General features: G+C 41.7%; 1 protein-coding gene across 1 annotated transcript in view; it reads left to right on the top strand.

Annotated features, from left to right (window-relative positions):
* The first annotated feature begins 12,693 nt into the window (after positions 1-12,693).
* Positions 12,694-17,257, top strand: part of C1QL3 (complement C1q like 3) — a 79,333-nt gene continuing 74,769 nt past the window's right edge. The window contains exon 1 of the mRNA XM_077268283.1: positions 12,694-14,229. Within this exon, the coding sequence (XP_077124398.1) occupies positions 13,645-14,229 (585 nt within the window). The 5' untranslated portion in view covers positions 12,694-13,644. The remainder of the gene's footprint in view (positions 14,230-17,257) is intronic.

Below are 17,257 nucleotides of genomic sequence, written 5' to 3'. Positions count from 1 at the left end.
AGTGCTTTCTTTCCTTCTCAGGATGTACCAAACTGTACATTTTGCCACTCCTAATATTGTAGCAATTTCTCGGATGGGTTTTTTCTGTTTTCGCAGCTTAAGGATGGCTTGTTTCACCTTCATGGAGAGCACTTTTGACCGCATGTTTACTTCACAGCAAAACCTTCCAAATGCAAGCACCACACCTCAAATCAACTCCAGGCCTTTTATCTGCTTAGTTGAGAATGACATAATGAAGGGATTGCCCACACCAGTCCATGAAATAGCCTTGGAGTCAATTGTCCAATTACTTTTGGTCCCTTTAAAAACAGGGTGGCACATGTTAAGGAGCTGAAACTCCTAAACTCTTCATCCAATTTTAATATGGATACCCTCAAATGAAAGCTGAAAGTCTGAACTTCAACTGCATCGGAATTGTTTTGTTTAAAATTAAATTGTGGTAATGTCTAGAACCAAAATGAGAAAAATGTTGTCTCTGTCCAAATATATGTGGACCTAACTGTATATATATATAATATGTCAGTGACTCATACATATATATGTGTTACATAGATAGATCGAAGAAAAGCCGGTAATTCATCTGCCATGTACTGTGAAATCACAGCAGGAGCAGACAGGATAGAAGAGGTGGATTACACACAGTAAATACAAATAGAATAGGTAAATATATACTGTAGCTGTCAGTGATAAATACAATTAGTACAATGTGTGTGCAAATTACTGTACATGTATTTAATAAAAGATTATTTTACTGAAAAAAATGGTGTGGGCTCCCGCGTAATTTTTGTAACTAGTAGAGGGAAAGGCGATGGCTGGGGGATGATGTTTATAGCCTGGGAAGGGGGTAATACCCATGGAGCTTTCCAGGCATGCGCGGTCAGAAAAGACGGGAACGACGCACCAAAAAATGTTACAAGCAACGTTTTTTGGTGGCGACGGTCGAACGCAACCGTCGCACGACGGTTGCGACGTGTGGCAATGCGTCGCACTGCGTCGCTAATAAAAGTCTATGGAGAAAAAACGTATCCTGCAAGCACTTTTGCAGGATGCGTTTTTTCGGCAAAACGACGCATAGCGACGTGCAGTGCACGACGCTAGTGTGAAAGTAGCCTAATCCATTCTTACAACCTCACCTAATTCCACCGAAGCCCTTGTTCTCCTGTAATAAACCAAAAATAAAAAAACAACAATATACCATACCTGTCCGTCGTTCTATCCCACGCCGTAATCCATGTCTGGGGGATAATTAGTTTTCAACCTGGACAGTGCCAAGATGTGACCATCCCGGCTGAAAGCCACTGGTGAATGAACAGCTGCGAGCGCAGTCTCCGTGAAAAGCAGTGACGTCACTGAGGCTCCATTCCTAGGTGGGATGAACTGCGGTGACCTCGGTGGGATCCCCGCTAGCACCGTGAGAAAGTCGCACGACATGGAGGCGAGTTCACCGCAGCAATAATTATTTTAAAAAAGCCCTTATGCATCAATTGTAAAAATATATCTAAAAAATTATTATTTTCAAAATATGTAAAATAATTAACAAGTGCATAACAATATTCTTAAAGGGAGACTAATTAAAAAAAAGACAGTTACAGTATATAGGGGATGTAGCCCCTATAGAAATCATATGAAGGCTATGTGCACACGTTCAGGATTTTTTGCCGAATTTTCCTGAACAAAACGGGACTTTTTCTGCAGGAAATCCGCATGCGTTTTTTTTTTTCGCGTTTGACGCGTTTTTGTGCGTTTTTTTCCCGGAGCTTCCCGATGCATTAAATAGTGGGAAAAACGCGAAAAATCCACAAAATTAATGAACATGCTGCTTTTTTTTACCGTGATGCGTTTCAAAACGCATCATGTGCGCAAAAATTGCAGAATGCATTAAAAATGATGGGATGCTTAATGTATGCGTTTTTTAAGCTTTTTATAGCATTTTTATTGCAAAAAAACGCGAATAATCCTCAACGTGTGCACACAGCCTAACAGTTAACATTTCATTGTTGCAATTAGTTTGTAAAATCTTAAAATTCCATATGCAAATGAGGGTGCACCCTTGGCGTGGCTGAGAGCTCCGTGCACCGTAACGTCTCCATCAATTCGCATACTGAGCAACGCCCTGACTCTGATTAACAGCGCTCCCTTGTCCAGACAGCAGCATTGATGATGCACACTGACTATGAAGGAGTTAGCGGCGCGCACACAGTGCGGGGATGGGCATGCTACACCCAGAAGTGCTAATATTGACCTATTCTGTGGATGCACTGAACACAGGAGGAACACAAAACTGATTTTTCCTCCTCTCTGAAGCCGCTCGCTACACTTATGGGCGTAGCAAACGGCGGCTACTGACATCTTTTCCATATTTAAACTATAATAGTATAAAAGAATGAATATTTTCAGACAAAAGGCAAACAGTAATATCGGACTCTTTTCTGGCATAGTCATCTTCGACACTAAGAGGAGTAAGACCTGAAGAACAATTTTGCATATTTTACAACAGAAACCTTAAACTGCCACTGAAGATGCAAATTGTAGAAAAAATGCCACAAATCAATAATAAAAAAAAGTGAGGAAACGGAATTAGTGGATCCGATTGTTTTAAAGTATGTCAGAGGAGAGGTGATTCAAGGGAAGGTGTCCTCAGAAAATGACCTCTTGTTTAATAAGGTTTTTGCGCTACATGTATTTTTTTTTTGTAAAGTGGAAATGTTTTTTTTTCCCCATATTATAATCTATGTTAAAAATAAAAATGAGAATTCTTGAAATTTTCACACCGGCCACTGGGGCTATTTTGGACTCTAACTTAGGGCTTATACTCGCTTGCGAGAAACTCGGATGAGTCTTGCACGGCAATACCCGGCACTGCACCTGGCACAGAGGAGCGGAGCGTGCGGCTGCATGTATTCCTATGTGGCCGCATGCTCCGATCTGAATGCAGGCAGCAGCGCCGGGTATTAACATGCGAGACTCATCCGAGTTTCGCGCAAGTGAGTATGAGCCCTTAGTGTTGTTTCAGGAAACAACACATGTATATAGCAACATGTACACAGCCTCTGATGATAAGGCAACTGATGAAATCTCTACCTGAAAGACTCTAAAAAGACTCGGAGGCCAATGTAAAAATGGTAAGATTACTAATTTTAATTTTAAAAATAACCAAAAACAACTGCTAAATTTAATTAAAAAAAACACAAAGAACTAATTTAAAGAATAGTTAATTTTCTAATAACACATTGACTCTAAGGATGAAAGAAAAGCCAGTAGTAGGTGTTCATCGTTCCTTGGCTAAAATTTTGATAAATTTTGTACAATTTGCACCTTTTTTTTCTGTCTTCCTCTGCAGACTGTGTTATGTTTCGGAGATCATATGTGTTACATTCATGAGACACTGAAATCATCTTCCATAGCTTCTTCTTTATTAGAAAGCAGATGTTCCTCCTACAGTTCTGCTCAGAAGTTTGTGCTCTTGCTCTCGGAGATAAACACTCCTCCAATATTTTCCTGTACATCTGCGGCACGCCAGACTCATCCGTCCTTGAATTATTGCTGAGAACATCTGATAGGGATTGAGAACTGAGAATATCTCCATAATAAAAGCAACTTCACACTTTCCTGATGGGTTTTTATGCAGAAAGAGATTAGTCTGACGCCAAAACCTTTCCATTGCACGGATGCAAATACCACTATTGTTCTGCGTCACTTGTCATCTAAAAATTATCCCAGCAATCCACATAGGTTTATCTCACAGTTATCTGTGCAAAACTTGGAATCTGTTCAGCTTGAGCCTCTTGGTTCATGAATAAAATTCCAGAGTTGCAGTAAAGACTGACATCGTCAAAGCATTAAAAAAAACAAGTGAGCCAAAAAGTATGCTAACGTTCTGGATGGTGATGATGGGTGATAGAAAATAATTTTTGGACTGGTTTTAGGTGTCAAACTTTTCATTGATATAGTGGTTAAAGAGTTTGTGCTTGTAAAGTTCTATGGAGAGCTCTAACTGTCATTTCAGATGAATGTTGGTGTCTTCCTCTAGCTCCTCCCTTCTCCATAGAATTTTAAAAGCACCAACTGTCATCTCCTAGCTAAATAATCGGACAATCTGTCTACACTGAATACAGATTTTACCCATGAACTGAGAGAGAATAATCAGTCCAGGAGGAGAACGAGGCAGATTTCTCTTATATGATTTATTACAAAGCTGCTTATTTTCATGTGCTCTATTGAATTATGAAATATTCTTTAATTACGTGATCATAATAGTGCTGGATGGAAACTTAGGGTAGGATAATTAGAAGGGTTCAGAGGGAGTTTTGCTTAATTTTTTTTAAAGGGCGGACATTGGAAAGCTGTGTACGCCTTAAAGGGGAACATTGTGTGTACAGTCCTGTCCTGCCAGGAGGTTATAGAGTAGAGGGGGCTGAGCAGAATGATATATAGGCTTGTCAAAAAAGATTCAGAATAACGAGTATTTAATTCGTGTAAACATTTGCTTTTGATAATCTTAGGAGTCCAGTGGGAGGCGGTCACTGATTAAGACCACCCACTTGACTCCTACACTGAGAAAGATCAGGACAAACTCAATATCTATCTATGTATCAATCTGCTCAGCTAGTCCTGCTCCATAACATGTCACCTGCGGATCAAGCAACATCTTCAACGAGACAAGTGTCCTTTAAGGTGACTCTATTTGATGGGCAGAGTCTGGGGCGCCATCAATGGTTTTCACCCACCATGTAGGAAACCAGGGTAACTCAGAAATGACTGAATAGAATGTTAAAAGACTTTCCACAATAGGACGACTCGCTGCTTTATGTCTCCAGTCTCTGTATTTTTATATGTTGATGTCAAGGGAGAAACGCTGTGTAACATTAAATCAGATGAATCGTCCTCTGCCTTTCACCAGCGCCGTTACTGTCTGTCTCTCTGCCTCCCACAACCATTGTGAATACTATCAACAGCGATATGTAAAAGATTTCGAATTATTGTTACAATGAAATAATCTTAAAAAGAAAAATAAAAAATGCAAAAAAAAAAAAAAAAGTTTTTATAGTTTTTTTTTTTTAAATAAATTAAAGTGTTACGGAACAAAAGTTAAAATTATTGACTATTTTACAGATTTAGTTTTAAATTGTCATCAAAAGACATAACTATCAATAGTTTGCAGGGGATTGGTCACATTGGGCGTGCCCTATTTGCGGGCAGCATGTTAGAGAGTAGGAGAATATATTGTTTTCCGGGCAGGACTCCTGTTGAACTTGTAATATATTGATTTACTTGTATGTGGGATTAGATCTGGGTGGGGGTCTTGCCAGGGCAAAGTATTTTGGTGCCATAGGGGCAGATGAAGCAAATGGGGTCCCTCAACCCAAAGTAAAGGAATGGCTCAGAGAACAGGACCCCTAATGCATATCCTTCCCCTCCGATGCGTTAGGTAGCAAAATCTGATGACCCCTTCCACTAGAATAGTTACCTTTTTCGCAAAAATAGGTTATCAAAAGTAAAAAGGAGTGGTAAAATGTAGGGATATGACTTAACAGGGAGCACAATTTCAAAGTTAGATACAGAATCATTTTTTTCTGACCATTTACCCAATACAGGGGAAAAATAGCGAGATTCATCCCTGACGTCCTGTATTTTCCATGTAGAACCCAAGGATAGTTATGGAAACTAATAAAGCGTAACTATAATAGGGGCTGTTTGCTTTCAATTAAGGTGTCCAGTATTTGGCAAATACCCTAACGGAAAAAAACAGACCCCCATTATAAATAAAGGGATATGTCTCATGGTTTTTGCACCCGTCATGCGACAAATACAGGTTGCACAAAACTGATGGTGGTTCTGGTGATGTATTCATGTAGTGATGGTTATTCTGGTGTTGTATTTATGTAAGGATGATGATTCTGGTGATATGTACATCATCACCAGAACATAAATATGAAGCCAAAATCATCATCAGTACATAATTAGAGCACCAGAGCCGTCAATAGTACATTAATATGGCATCAAAAATATCATCAGTTACTAAATACATCACCAGAACCACTATTCACGTCTGATAGACGCTAATGCGATTGAGACCAGGGAGGAAGTGATGGCCAGGTCTCAGGCAGAGAGAGAGGGGTGAGCTCTGTCAGTGACTGACACTGCTCGTCTTTGTGAACGTACCCCTTCATTCACCGTGCTGAAAATCTTCAGCCGCAGGAAGTTGTCAGGCGACCGCAGAAATTCAGTAATTTTTATTTTCAAACTGTGCTCCATTGGGGTAGGGAGGAGGTAGCACCCTAGGCAGGTGCCTACTCTGCCTACCCCTCGTCCCGGCCCTGGGTCTTACTCAGTGCACACTTGCAAAGAGAGGAGACTGTCACATAGGTGGAGCTTTCTTACTCATGGGTGGGAAAGCAATGACTTGATGCTATCACCTGGGCAGAGCTTTCCTACTCATGGGTGGGAGAAGCACACTTTGTATCGAAGGCAAATGATTTCAGAAGGCGGCCTATCATTTCTGGTACAAAAGTAAAAGAATATTTACCAGATGGACACTGACTCATTTCATTAATACCCTTTATCCTCCAACACCCAGAGTCCTTATTATTTATAGCACATACTCCCCATTTACCTGAATCCTCTCACTTCTCTGCTTTTTAATTGATTGTACAGAGAGTTAAAGGGAATACGTCAGCAGTTTTTTTATTTGTAATCTGAAAGAGTATAATGTAGGGGCAGAGACCCTGATTCCAGCGATGTGTCACTTACTAGGCTGTGTGTTGTTTCAATAAAGTCAGTGTTTTATCAACACAAGATTATCACTACAGGACTAGGTGTCTCGTGCCCCCTAGTCAACTGCTCTGTGTAACCCCACCCCCATCACTGACTGGCAGCTTTCTGCCTATGCATAGTGCATGCTACCACAGAAAGCTACCAATCCGTGATGTGGGGGTGGTTATACAGGGCTCAGACTTCAGAGAACTGCTGGATTTTCAGCAGAGAAAACAGGGATTGTATAAAAATGACAGCAAGCAGCCCAGTAAGTGACATATCACTGGAATCAGGGCCACTGCTATCAGATTACATAGCAAAAACCTGATGACTGATTCCCTTTAAAGGCAGAATGTTGTTTTTTATTTTTTTCAATCCCCTAAATGTGCAGCCCCACCCTAACTGGCACCATAGGCAGCTGCCTACTGTGTCCATGTTTTTGTTTTACCTTATTTCCACCAAGATAAATGTGATTGTGGTGGTTTGTTGTTTATTCATCATTTTGAGATTTTACGTCAATAGTTTATCAGATAATATTGGGTTTGGGCTTTAGTATTCACCAGACATTCACACCATACAGATAGTTGAATATCTAATTATATTGAGGTCTATTTACTTATTCCTTTTAAGGAAATCATCCGAATATGGTATATCCTCTTTTCACAAAAAACAGTTAAACTGTAATACAGTGAAACTTCATTGATTCAACTACCCCAACATTGCACTACACCAACACCGCTGTGTTAAACGCTTCTCTAGACGGGTGGTCTTCTCAAATTAGGATATAAGAGAATTGAAAAACTATCACAAAAACATTTTGTCTACATGATGGTCTTCTGGAGATGTTCAACCATATCTTACAGAGTTTATGTTCTTCTCTGACTTTCCTATGTTCCCATATTGTTTTTTAATAATTTGACCTTGACTTGTCAAGACCCATTGACAACAACCATGATGAATATAAGGGACAGTGCCACCACTAAAAAGCCCCATTGATTTATGACCAAGTACCAACTAATGTCTGTTCCAATTTCTTTTTTTATGTATGCAGATATTCTCTCAGCCATTAAACATGGATATCGTCTGTTCCTCATGCAGCAGTTGAAATCAATACAATCTAATCTTCTGTTCTTCAGCATCTACAGCCCAAATAGTTCCATGGTTCACAAGGACAGGACACAAGGAACACATGCCTTAACCAACTTTAGGACTTAGTGGTTAAGGACCAACGTCAACCCAACTTTTCGATCACCATTCATTGAGGTGGTTTATGAACTTTAGTCGGAGATTTCCAAATCTCCCAGTGAACAGGACAATGCACAATGGCAATAGCTGGAATAAGGGTTACATGGGGTCTGGAAAATACCCAATTTGTCGATCACCATTCATTGAGGTAGTGACGTGACCACAAATGCCATGGCCTTCTCGTCATCTGATGTTTATGAACGTTGGTCGGAGATCTCCAGAACTCTCAGAGAAGAGGACAATGCACAATAGCAATAGCTGGAATAATGGTTGCATGAGGTCTGGAATATACCCAACTTCTCGATCACCATTCATTGAGGTGGTGAAGTGACCATGCATGGACATGGCCTTCTCATTATCTGATGTTAATGAACATTGGTCAAAGATCTCCAAAACTCCCAGAGAAGAGGACAATGCACAATGGCAATAGCTGGAATAAGGGTTACATGGGGTCTGGAATATACCCAACTTCTCAATCACCATTCACTGAGGTGGTGAAGTGACCATGCAAGGACATGGCCTTCTTGTCATCTGATGTTTATGAACGTTGGTCAGAGATCTCCAAACCTCCCAGCGAACAGGACAATGCACAATGGCAATAGCTGGAATAAGGGTTACATGGGGTCTGGAATTTAGGTCTCCACCAGCCGTCCTCTTGTCTTGCTGATTGAGCATTCTCCAGATTGTTCCAAAGTCTAGAACCCACTACTCATCTCACGATTCATCTTGCCACATCCGCTTCCTTTAAAGTCAGTTCAAAAACTAAAGAACAAATCGAAACTTCTGTCTCTTTGATCGTGTTTAATCTGATCACTTGTCAAAAGTTTGAAGATGACAAGGAAAATGATTTCATATTCCGGTCTCGAGCCCCGCGATCCTTTATCTGTTAAATTCAAGTTCCATCTGACAAAAGTAACAATGTTCCATCCTCGTCGTTGGTTCTATCCCTCCCAGACCGAATTGCTCTGGTGACCAAATGCATCTCTATGTGTCTGAGACAGATAATGCCTCAAGAAGTGACAGAGGCAGAATGGGACAAATACAATATTTACAAATGAAAAGATGAAAAGCAACAGTCCAACCTTATCAGCCTGATGGAAAAGATTGCATGAAAGAAGCTGAATATTTCCCTTGCAGAAATTCTCTCCTGTAAGTTTATGGCTCGCTCTCCAAGGAAGCGGCGCTACTCGTATCTGACATTTCTCTTTAAATGGAACAATCAATAAATCTTTGTTTCTCAGTGTCAGGCTCTTTGACCTTATTGTGTTGCGGAGTTAAAAAATGAAAATAAAGGCAGACTGTGATAATAAAATGCCAAGCTGGGGCACGTAAAGCCGTCAGAAGCCGAGAATTTTTTGTTTGTCTTTTTTTTTTCCTTGTAACTTGTTGTTTGTGGCTCATTTCAGATTCTGAACCTCGTGTTATAAGTCACCTCGGGGCAATCATCATTCACATATAGACAAGGAAATGTCAGATGCGGTTGATTGTCAAGCTTGGCCCCCGAGTAGGAGCGTGAGACTGAAGGATCAATTTGTTTTCTTTAGCTAAATCTTCGCTGTCGTTAAACTTCTAATTGATCTCAGACGAGGGGATGATGTGAATATTTCCTATTCCGAGTATTCTTCCCTTTATTTCGTACTCACTAGAAAATGTATTTGTATTTGAAAAAATATATACTTCTTGTTTTTATAAATTTAGAAGTCTTAGAGAAAGAGAAGCTGAAGGTCCAAAATATCAGAGGATCAACCAAATCATGCATATCCACATGCGAAATATGCTACATGTACTATGCCTATACTGAGCATGTGCCTTAGAAATTGCAGCATTAAACGAGGCACTGTATTCCTGATGGCAGGGGCGGACATGCCATAGGTGCAGCCTGTGCAGCTGTACAATGGCCAAGAGGTAAGAAGACCACTGCCACCTCCAGAGAAGAAAACGGCTTCTGTCACAGATACATAATTGGACTGAAAAGGGCCCATATACTATTCTTACATAGGGACCCTCTTCTGCCCCACCTCATGGTAACGCATATCAGTAGATGGCACATGCCACTGGCATACGCCTGACATTTACTGGAAGCTGATGGTGGTAATCAGAGACTGGAGGATGCGAAAAATTAGCAACAGTGCAGTTTTAAAACTTAACTTTTACTAGTCGGTTCTTAAAAAAAGGTATAACACCTCTATAAAATTATGTGAAACAATGATATTGACACACAAATATAGTAACAAATAGCAGATTGTTCAACTCCCTTTTGGAAAATATTTATGACATTCGTCACAGCATAAGAAAGGTTTATGCAAAGGGCCCAAATCCCTGTCCGGGAGAAAATATCAAATAGGACTAACTTTACACATTGTTCACAAATAGAATGTAAATGCAGCAGTAGAGACTGGAGGAGGCCAATCTAGCCAGGAGCGGTGGAGTTAGAGCCAGGACTGCATGACTATTACTGATATGGACGCCACCAAGATGCCTTTTCATAAAGCATGGCATTTCATTAAATTATTTTTAATATTTGAATTGTTTATAAACAATATCACTTCATTTCATTAGGTATGGTGGCTGCAGGCAGTTCCTAGGCTCCCTCTAGTGGTGGCTGCAGGCAGTTACTAGGCTCCCTCTTGTGGTGTCTGCAGGCAGTTCCTAGACTCGCTCTAGTGGTGGCTACAGGCAGTTCCTAGGATGCCTCTAGCAGTGGCTGCAGATAGTTCCTAGGCTCCCTCTAGTGGTGGCTGCAGGCAATTTCTAGGCTCCCGCTAGTGGTGGCTGCAAACAGTTCCTAGGCTCCATCTAGTGGTGGCTGCAGGCAGTTCCTAGGCTCCCTCTAGTGTTGTCTGCAGGCAATTCCTAGGCTCCCTCTAGTGGTGTCTGCAGGCAGTTCCTAGGCTCCCTCTAGTGGTGGCTAATGTCAGATACTGACTCCCTCTAGTGGTGGCTGCAGGCAGTTCCTAGGCTCCCTCTAGTGGTGGCTGCAGGCAGTTCCTAGGCTCCCTCTAGTGGTGGCTGCAGGCAGTTCCTAGGCTCCCTCTAGTGGTGGCTGCAGGCAGTTCCTAGGCTCCCTCTAGTGTTGGCTGCAAACAGTTCCTAAGCTCCTTCTAGTGGTGGCTGCAGGCAGTTCCTAGGCTCCCTCTAGTGGTGGCTGCAGGCAGTTCCTAGGCTCCCTCTAGTGGTGGCTGCAGACAGTTCCTAGGCTCCCTCTAGTGGTGTCTGCAGGCAGTTCCTAGACTCGCTCTAGTGGTGGCTACAGGCAGTTCCTAGGATGCCTCTAGCAGTGGCTGCAGATAGTTCCTAGGCTCCCTCTAGTGGTGGCTGCAAACAGTTCCTAGGCTCCGTCTAGTGGTGGCTGCAGGCAGTTCCTAGGCTCCCTCTAGTGGTGGCTGCAGGCAGTTCCTAGGCTCCCTCTAGTGGTGTCTGCAGGCAATTCCTAGGCTCCCTCTAGTGGTGTCTGCAGGCAATTCCTAGGCTCCTTCTAGTGGTGTCTGCAGGCAGTTCCTAGGCTCCCTCTAGTGGTGGCTGAAGACAGATACTACCTCCCTCTAGTGGTGACTGCAGGCAGTTCCTAGACTCCCTCTAGTGGTGGCTGCAGGCAGTTCCTAGGCTTCCTCTTGTGCTGTCTGCAGGCAGTTCCTAGGCTCCCTCTAGTGGTGGCTGCCGTGTTTAACTGGGCGCATTCTGTTTAGGTTTATTGGGATTACAAAATAAAGGTGAAACCTCACTATCTGATGTTAGGAAGTTATCTAGAATTTTACAATTTGGTACTTTTTCCAAAGGAGAACTTAGTTTCTACAGATATTCAAGGAAACATCCTCTAAATGATAATAATAATCGCTGACCTTTTGCAAAAATATCCCCATGTTAATAGCAGACATGTGCGATAGGTACAGATAAATTATCATCTATTATGTTTCTATCTATCTATCTGTCTATTATCTATCTATCATCTATCTATCTATCTATCATCTATCTATCTATCATCTATTGATAGATGATAGATAGATAATAGATAGATAATAGATAGATTAGATAGATAGATGGATAGATAGATAGTAGATAGATAGATGATAGATAGATAATATATAGTAGATAGATAGATAGATACATAATAGACAGATAATAGAAAAGATAGATAATAGATAGATGATAGATAATAGCTAGATGATAGATAAAAGATAAGACATGTAGATAATAGATAAGACACAGATAGATAATAGATAGATGATAGATAAGACACAGGTAGATAATAGATAGATAGATAGATAATAGATAGATGATAGATAATAGATAGATAATACACAGATAGATAGATAATTGTTTGATAGATAGATAAATAGATAGATGATAGATAGATAATTGATAGATAGATAATAGATAGATAGATGATAGATAATAGATTGATAGATAATAGATAGATAATACACAGATAGATAGATAGATAGATAATTGTTTGATAGATAGATAGATAATAGATAGATAGATGATAGATAATAGATAGATAATACACAGATAGATAGATAGATAGATAATTGTTTGATAGATAGATAGATAGATAGATAGATAGATAGATAGATAATAGATAGATAGATAGATAGATAGATAATGCTGCAGCCTCCAGTGGAGCAGACTCTGCAGCCTTTCCCTGTTCTCTGCCTGGTTCTCCCTGGACTGAGGCTGCTCTGTGTGAATGAAGCTGACATTACAGCCCCGCTTTCCTTCGGAAGTCGCACACTGCCGGCAGCTCTCGGAGGAGCAGATATGAGGGCAGAAGATCTCCCAGGATTTGGGCACCGGGTCTCCCAGGCTTTTGATCTACAGGTGTTGGATCCCGCCGGCTCTGCGCGCAGTGTGACTGTGAGGATCCCCGGGAAGCCCTGTGCTGGGCTGGGAGGCAGGGATCTGCTCCATGCTGGAGTGGGCGACCAGCTCTGGGTACCACCCTCACCATCAATCTGCAGGAGATCCCCCTCCAGCTCAGAGCCGCTGCGGTGACCTCCACACTACAGAACCACCACCAAGAGCAGCAGGAAAGTTCCTGACAACTGGCAGAGTTTGCGAAAGAGGGGAAAGTCAATGACAATTAGGGATGTGCAGAAGCTGGGAGGTGCAGATCTGTGAAGGCTACACGTGGGCTTCTGGTTCTTGGAGGTGGGAGAAGTCTCACCATTGCCTTTGATGCTGACATCAGCTTCTTTTCCCATTCTTCTGTGAGGGATGATGAGACATTGCTGAACTGAGTGCATTAACTCTAATTAGGATTTAGACCACCTAGGGAGGAGGGAGACAAGAAGAGAAGAGACTGCTCTTGTCGGAAGCCCCTTGAGACTACACAGAGGAGAGACGACAAAGTTGGACAAGAGAAGTGGAGTCCTGGTGGCCAGAGCCAGAGCTGAGGAGGTCCAGTGCCAGGAGGCAGAGGAGGTTCAGCACCTTGGAGAGCTCCTAGCTTCAGGACCATCCTAGGCACAGGCTGGTCCTCACCTGACTTCCTTGGTCACTTCTTTTGGTCCATCTTATTTTTTACTTTTTGTTGGTGCCCAGAAAGGCTTCAAGATTTCGTCCAAAAGCAGGCAGGAGGAACGGCCAGCTCTGAGCCGGCTGGTGGCCAGGAAGCGGCTGGTGGCCGCAGGAGCTCTGGGGGTGGTCATGGTGCTGCTGCTGGTCATCCTTATTCCAGTTCTTGTGAACTCAGCTGGCACATCAGCACACTACGAGATGCTGGGCACCTGCCGCATGGTCTGCGACCCCTATGGCACCAAACCCCCCAGTACTGCTACTGCAGAGACGGTGCGGGAACATAGCCTTCTTCAGTCGTTACCCACCTTCATACAAGGACCCAAAGGGGAACCTGGGCGACCAGGAAAGGCTGGTCCTAGAGGACCTCCGGGAGAACCAGGACCTCCTGGACCAGTGGGACCTCCTGGAGAGAAAGGGGAGCCAGGGAGACCTGGTCTTCCTGGAGCTCCAGGGCTTAATGCTGCAGGAGCTATTAGCGCCGCCACCTACACCACTGTACCTAAGATTGCCTTCTATGCTGGGCTCAAGAGGCAGCATGAGGGTTATGAGCTGCTTAAGTTTGACGATGTAGTCACCAACTTGGGCAACCATTACGACCCGACTACAGGCAAATTCACCTGCTCCATCCCTGGCATTTATTTCTTCACCTACCATGTCCTGATGAGGGGTGGAGATGGCACCAGCATGTGGGCAGATCTCTGCAAGAACAACCAGGTGAGCAAGGAGAACCTTTGGGTGGGATTTAGCTCTTTCTAACGAACAGGGGGGTAGTTTGCAGTTATTTATACACAGTAGATCTATTTATGTTTGGGCAATAACCAGTTATGGAACCTCAGGATCACTCACCGGATAGTAACAAGTTAGATTTTAGGTGGTCCGTCTCTGGTTTGATGTCATACTGTGGTCTCCTACCTGTTGCAAAACTACAACTCCCAACATGCTCTGACTTCTGGAATCTGTTGTAGTTTTGTAAGAGATAGAAATCCAAGGATTGGGGAGCACTGCTCTACTCCATGGTATCACTTGTACTTCTCTCCATTGAGATTCATTGCTTCTGTTATTGTTACTTCTTTAGTTCCTAATTCTGATTGATGATAGGTCAGGAGGAGTACAGGTTATTCCTGTCTGTCTCTTCCAGAAGAACCTGACCTGGAAAGAGTCATTAGTTCTGCTTTGGGTTTGCAATGTTCATTGCTTCGTTATAGCCTGGGAGCAAATGCAAAATATTATCCGACAATTAAAGTCTTTAATTTGTAAGCTTAGGAGTAAGTGCAGGAAACAGGTCAAACGTATATAATGTAACCTGTGAATATATAGCACCAATGAAAGCAATGGAAGTCATTAATTTATACATTTAGGAGTCGGCAAAGGAAACAGGTCAAACGTATAGAAAGGAAAACAGACAGAAGAAATATCTCCGACAATTACAGTCTTTAGTTTGTAGCTTTAGAAGACACTATAGGAAAAATGTCTCATGGATATAAAGTAATCAATTAATAGGAGAAACTCAAGCAACACTGAAATCATTGATAAAAAGAATTAGCAGAGATAAGTGCCACTAAGTTTGGGAAGTTTTGGTGATTTTACTATGACCAAACATACATAGGACCATTGAGCAATAAAAGGGTTAAGTAACAAAGTCAGCTCTGCTGTATCTGCGTCTATGGCATTATCAAGTGGAGCCAATGGAGATAGGTGTTCAGCCTGTGACATAACAGAGGCTTAGAGGGATTGATCCATATTCACTTTTGCCATAATGAGGTTTATATAATAGACCTAATTATCAGGTTATATCATCATCTGTATCTGGGTCTTTATATAACTTGCTGTTATTTCATGAGACATTGTCCACAAAGACATTTTATTACTGTGTACTAGCATCATTCTAAAAAAAAAAAAAAATTTCAGTTATTGTCATTGTCGCAATTATATTTGGGTAATGAATTCTTATCCAATGGAAAATAACTTCTGCATGGTATTTATATGTCCTACACCTGATATGGGGGATTATCTCACAATTTCAGGACCATCTTTAGCTCTAGATCAGTGTTTTTCCAGTTGTAGTAACACTACAACCCTCAACATACCCAAACTACTGCAGGTAATGAGTGCATATCTGAGCAGAGGTAACTTTACCTTGGAGCTTGCATGATCTCCAGGATTCTTATGATCAATGGTTCTTCATCTGTCATAGACAATAACACCCAACTTGTCCTGATATCCTTTAGCTCTAGAACCCAGTCCTATAGTCTGCTAGTATTACTTTAGTACTTGTAATTCCAGTGTTCTGAGCTGTTTAGGTGGTCAATAACTTGATTGTTAAAAGTTAGAGTGTAGAGCTCTGCAGATGTGGTGGAACTAAAACTCCTACTATACTCTGACAGCTTTGATGACAAGTCCTGTTGGGAGTTGTAGTGTTCCAAATGTTAGAGGTTGATTTTTTTATGAGCCCATAAGGAACAACTGGAGTAAGTACATTCTCTGTACAGCCCTACAGACCATATCAGCACCAATGTTTGCTCTAAGGAATTTACTCCAAAAAGGAAAAGAGTTAAACTAAGATTTTAAGACATCCCACAAGCTCAGTAGCTCATTTCTGGGGTTTGTTGACTTCACAGTTTCTAAGAGAATGATACAAGTATCGAGCAATGTTGCATTAACCAAAGATTCTTGCCTAATTGGTGTTGTTTAACAATTTTGAAAAAGTTACAAAAACTTTATGAAAAAGAGTTAAGATGGGTGAAATCATGTGTAAATAGGTTCTTCTGTCTTTGAGGTCACCTTGTTTTGGGTAAGTAATTCCATGTTAGAAGATTGATCTCTGCTATCTGCTATGTCTGCCGCCCATTTATAAGCTCCCTTTAGCTTCTTCAGAAGAGACAGAAGGGCAATTTGTCTCCCTGAGAGGTGGAATAGTCAGACAAATTGATATTGTGTTTTAACAGTAAAAATGGAATTTCACTAGACCTGAGACATGGAGCGGAGAATTATCCTGTGCACATTGGGCTCTGCTTCATCTACACTCAGCACATGGACCTCTGCTCAGAGCCTGGACATTGGCTGATTGCATGCAACCCTAATTTGTTATCCCCCTCCTTTTTAGACACTCAAAAGGGGCCAGGATCACTGGTGAGGGTCATATTCCGGGGGAGCAGGTGGTCTCTGGGGTCTTCCTATCCTTTCACCCTGCAGTTACTGTTTCCTGGACCCTCTGTCAGTGTGAAATGAAGGGCAGGAGGGGTGAGGGGGTGAGGGTGGGATATTGGATGCAAGTGCAGTCAAGTCTGACTTTTTAGGTTATGAATTAAATAGATTTATTTACCATATGATAATATCTGGAATCACAGAACTACATCCTAATGTTATGTCACCTCACAGCACACCCCAAAACCAGCAAATAATTCACCTCTGCTAATCATATTGTTCTTTTTTTAAGTGATTGCTGGTAATTCCAGTAACTATCCTAACTCAGCTGGTTTCTAAGAGAATTCCTATCAATTATCTATTTATCTATGCAAAAAAACCTGACCAGCACCTCCTAAGTGTGAATAGGTGCAAGCTGTACTGACTGCAAATTATGTATAAAAAAGCACAGCAGCACTCTGTGAATGCCAAGAGACAACTGCAAAATGTTCCGTTTGTCTGATTTTTCTCTTTATAGGTATATTTTTGAGGGAAATGTAAATTGTTCTTTTAGTCTATAAACTTCTGACAACATGTCTCCGAATTTGCAAGCAATAAA

Source organism: Ranitomeya variabilis, chromosome 6 (assembly GCF_051348905.1).
Source record: "Ranitomeya variabilis isolate aRanVar5 chromosome 6, aRanVar5.hap1, whole genome shotgun sequence".
In the NCBI taxonomy this organism is placed as follows: Eukaryota; Metazoa; Chordata; class Amphibia; order Anura; family Dendrobatidae; genus Ranitomeya; species Ranitomeya variabilis.
The sequence above is the reverse complement of the archived record's forward strand: the minus strand, read 5'-3'. Positions and strand labels throughout refer to the sequence as shown.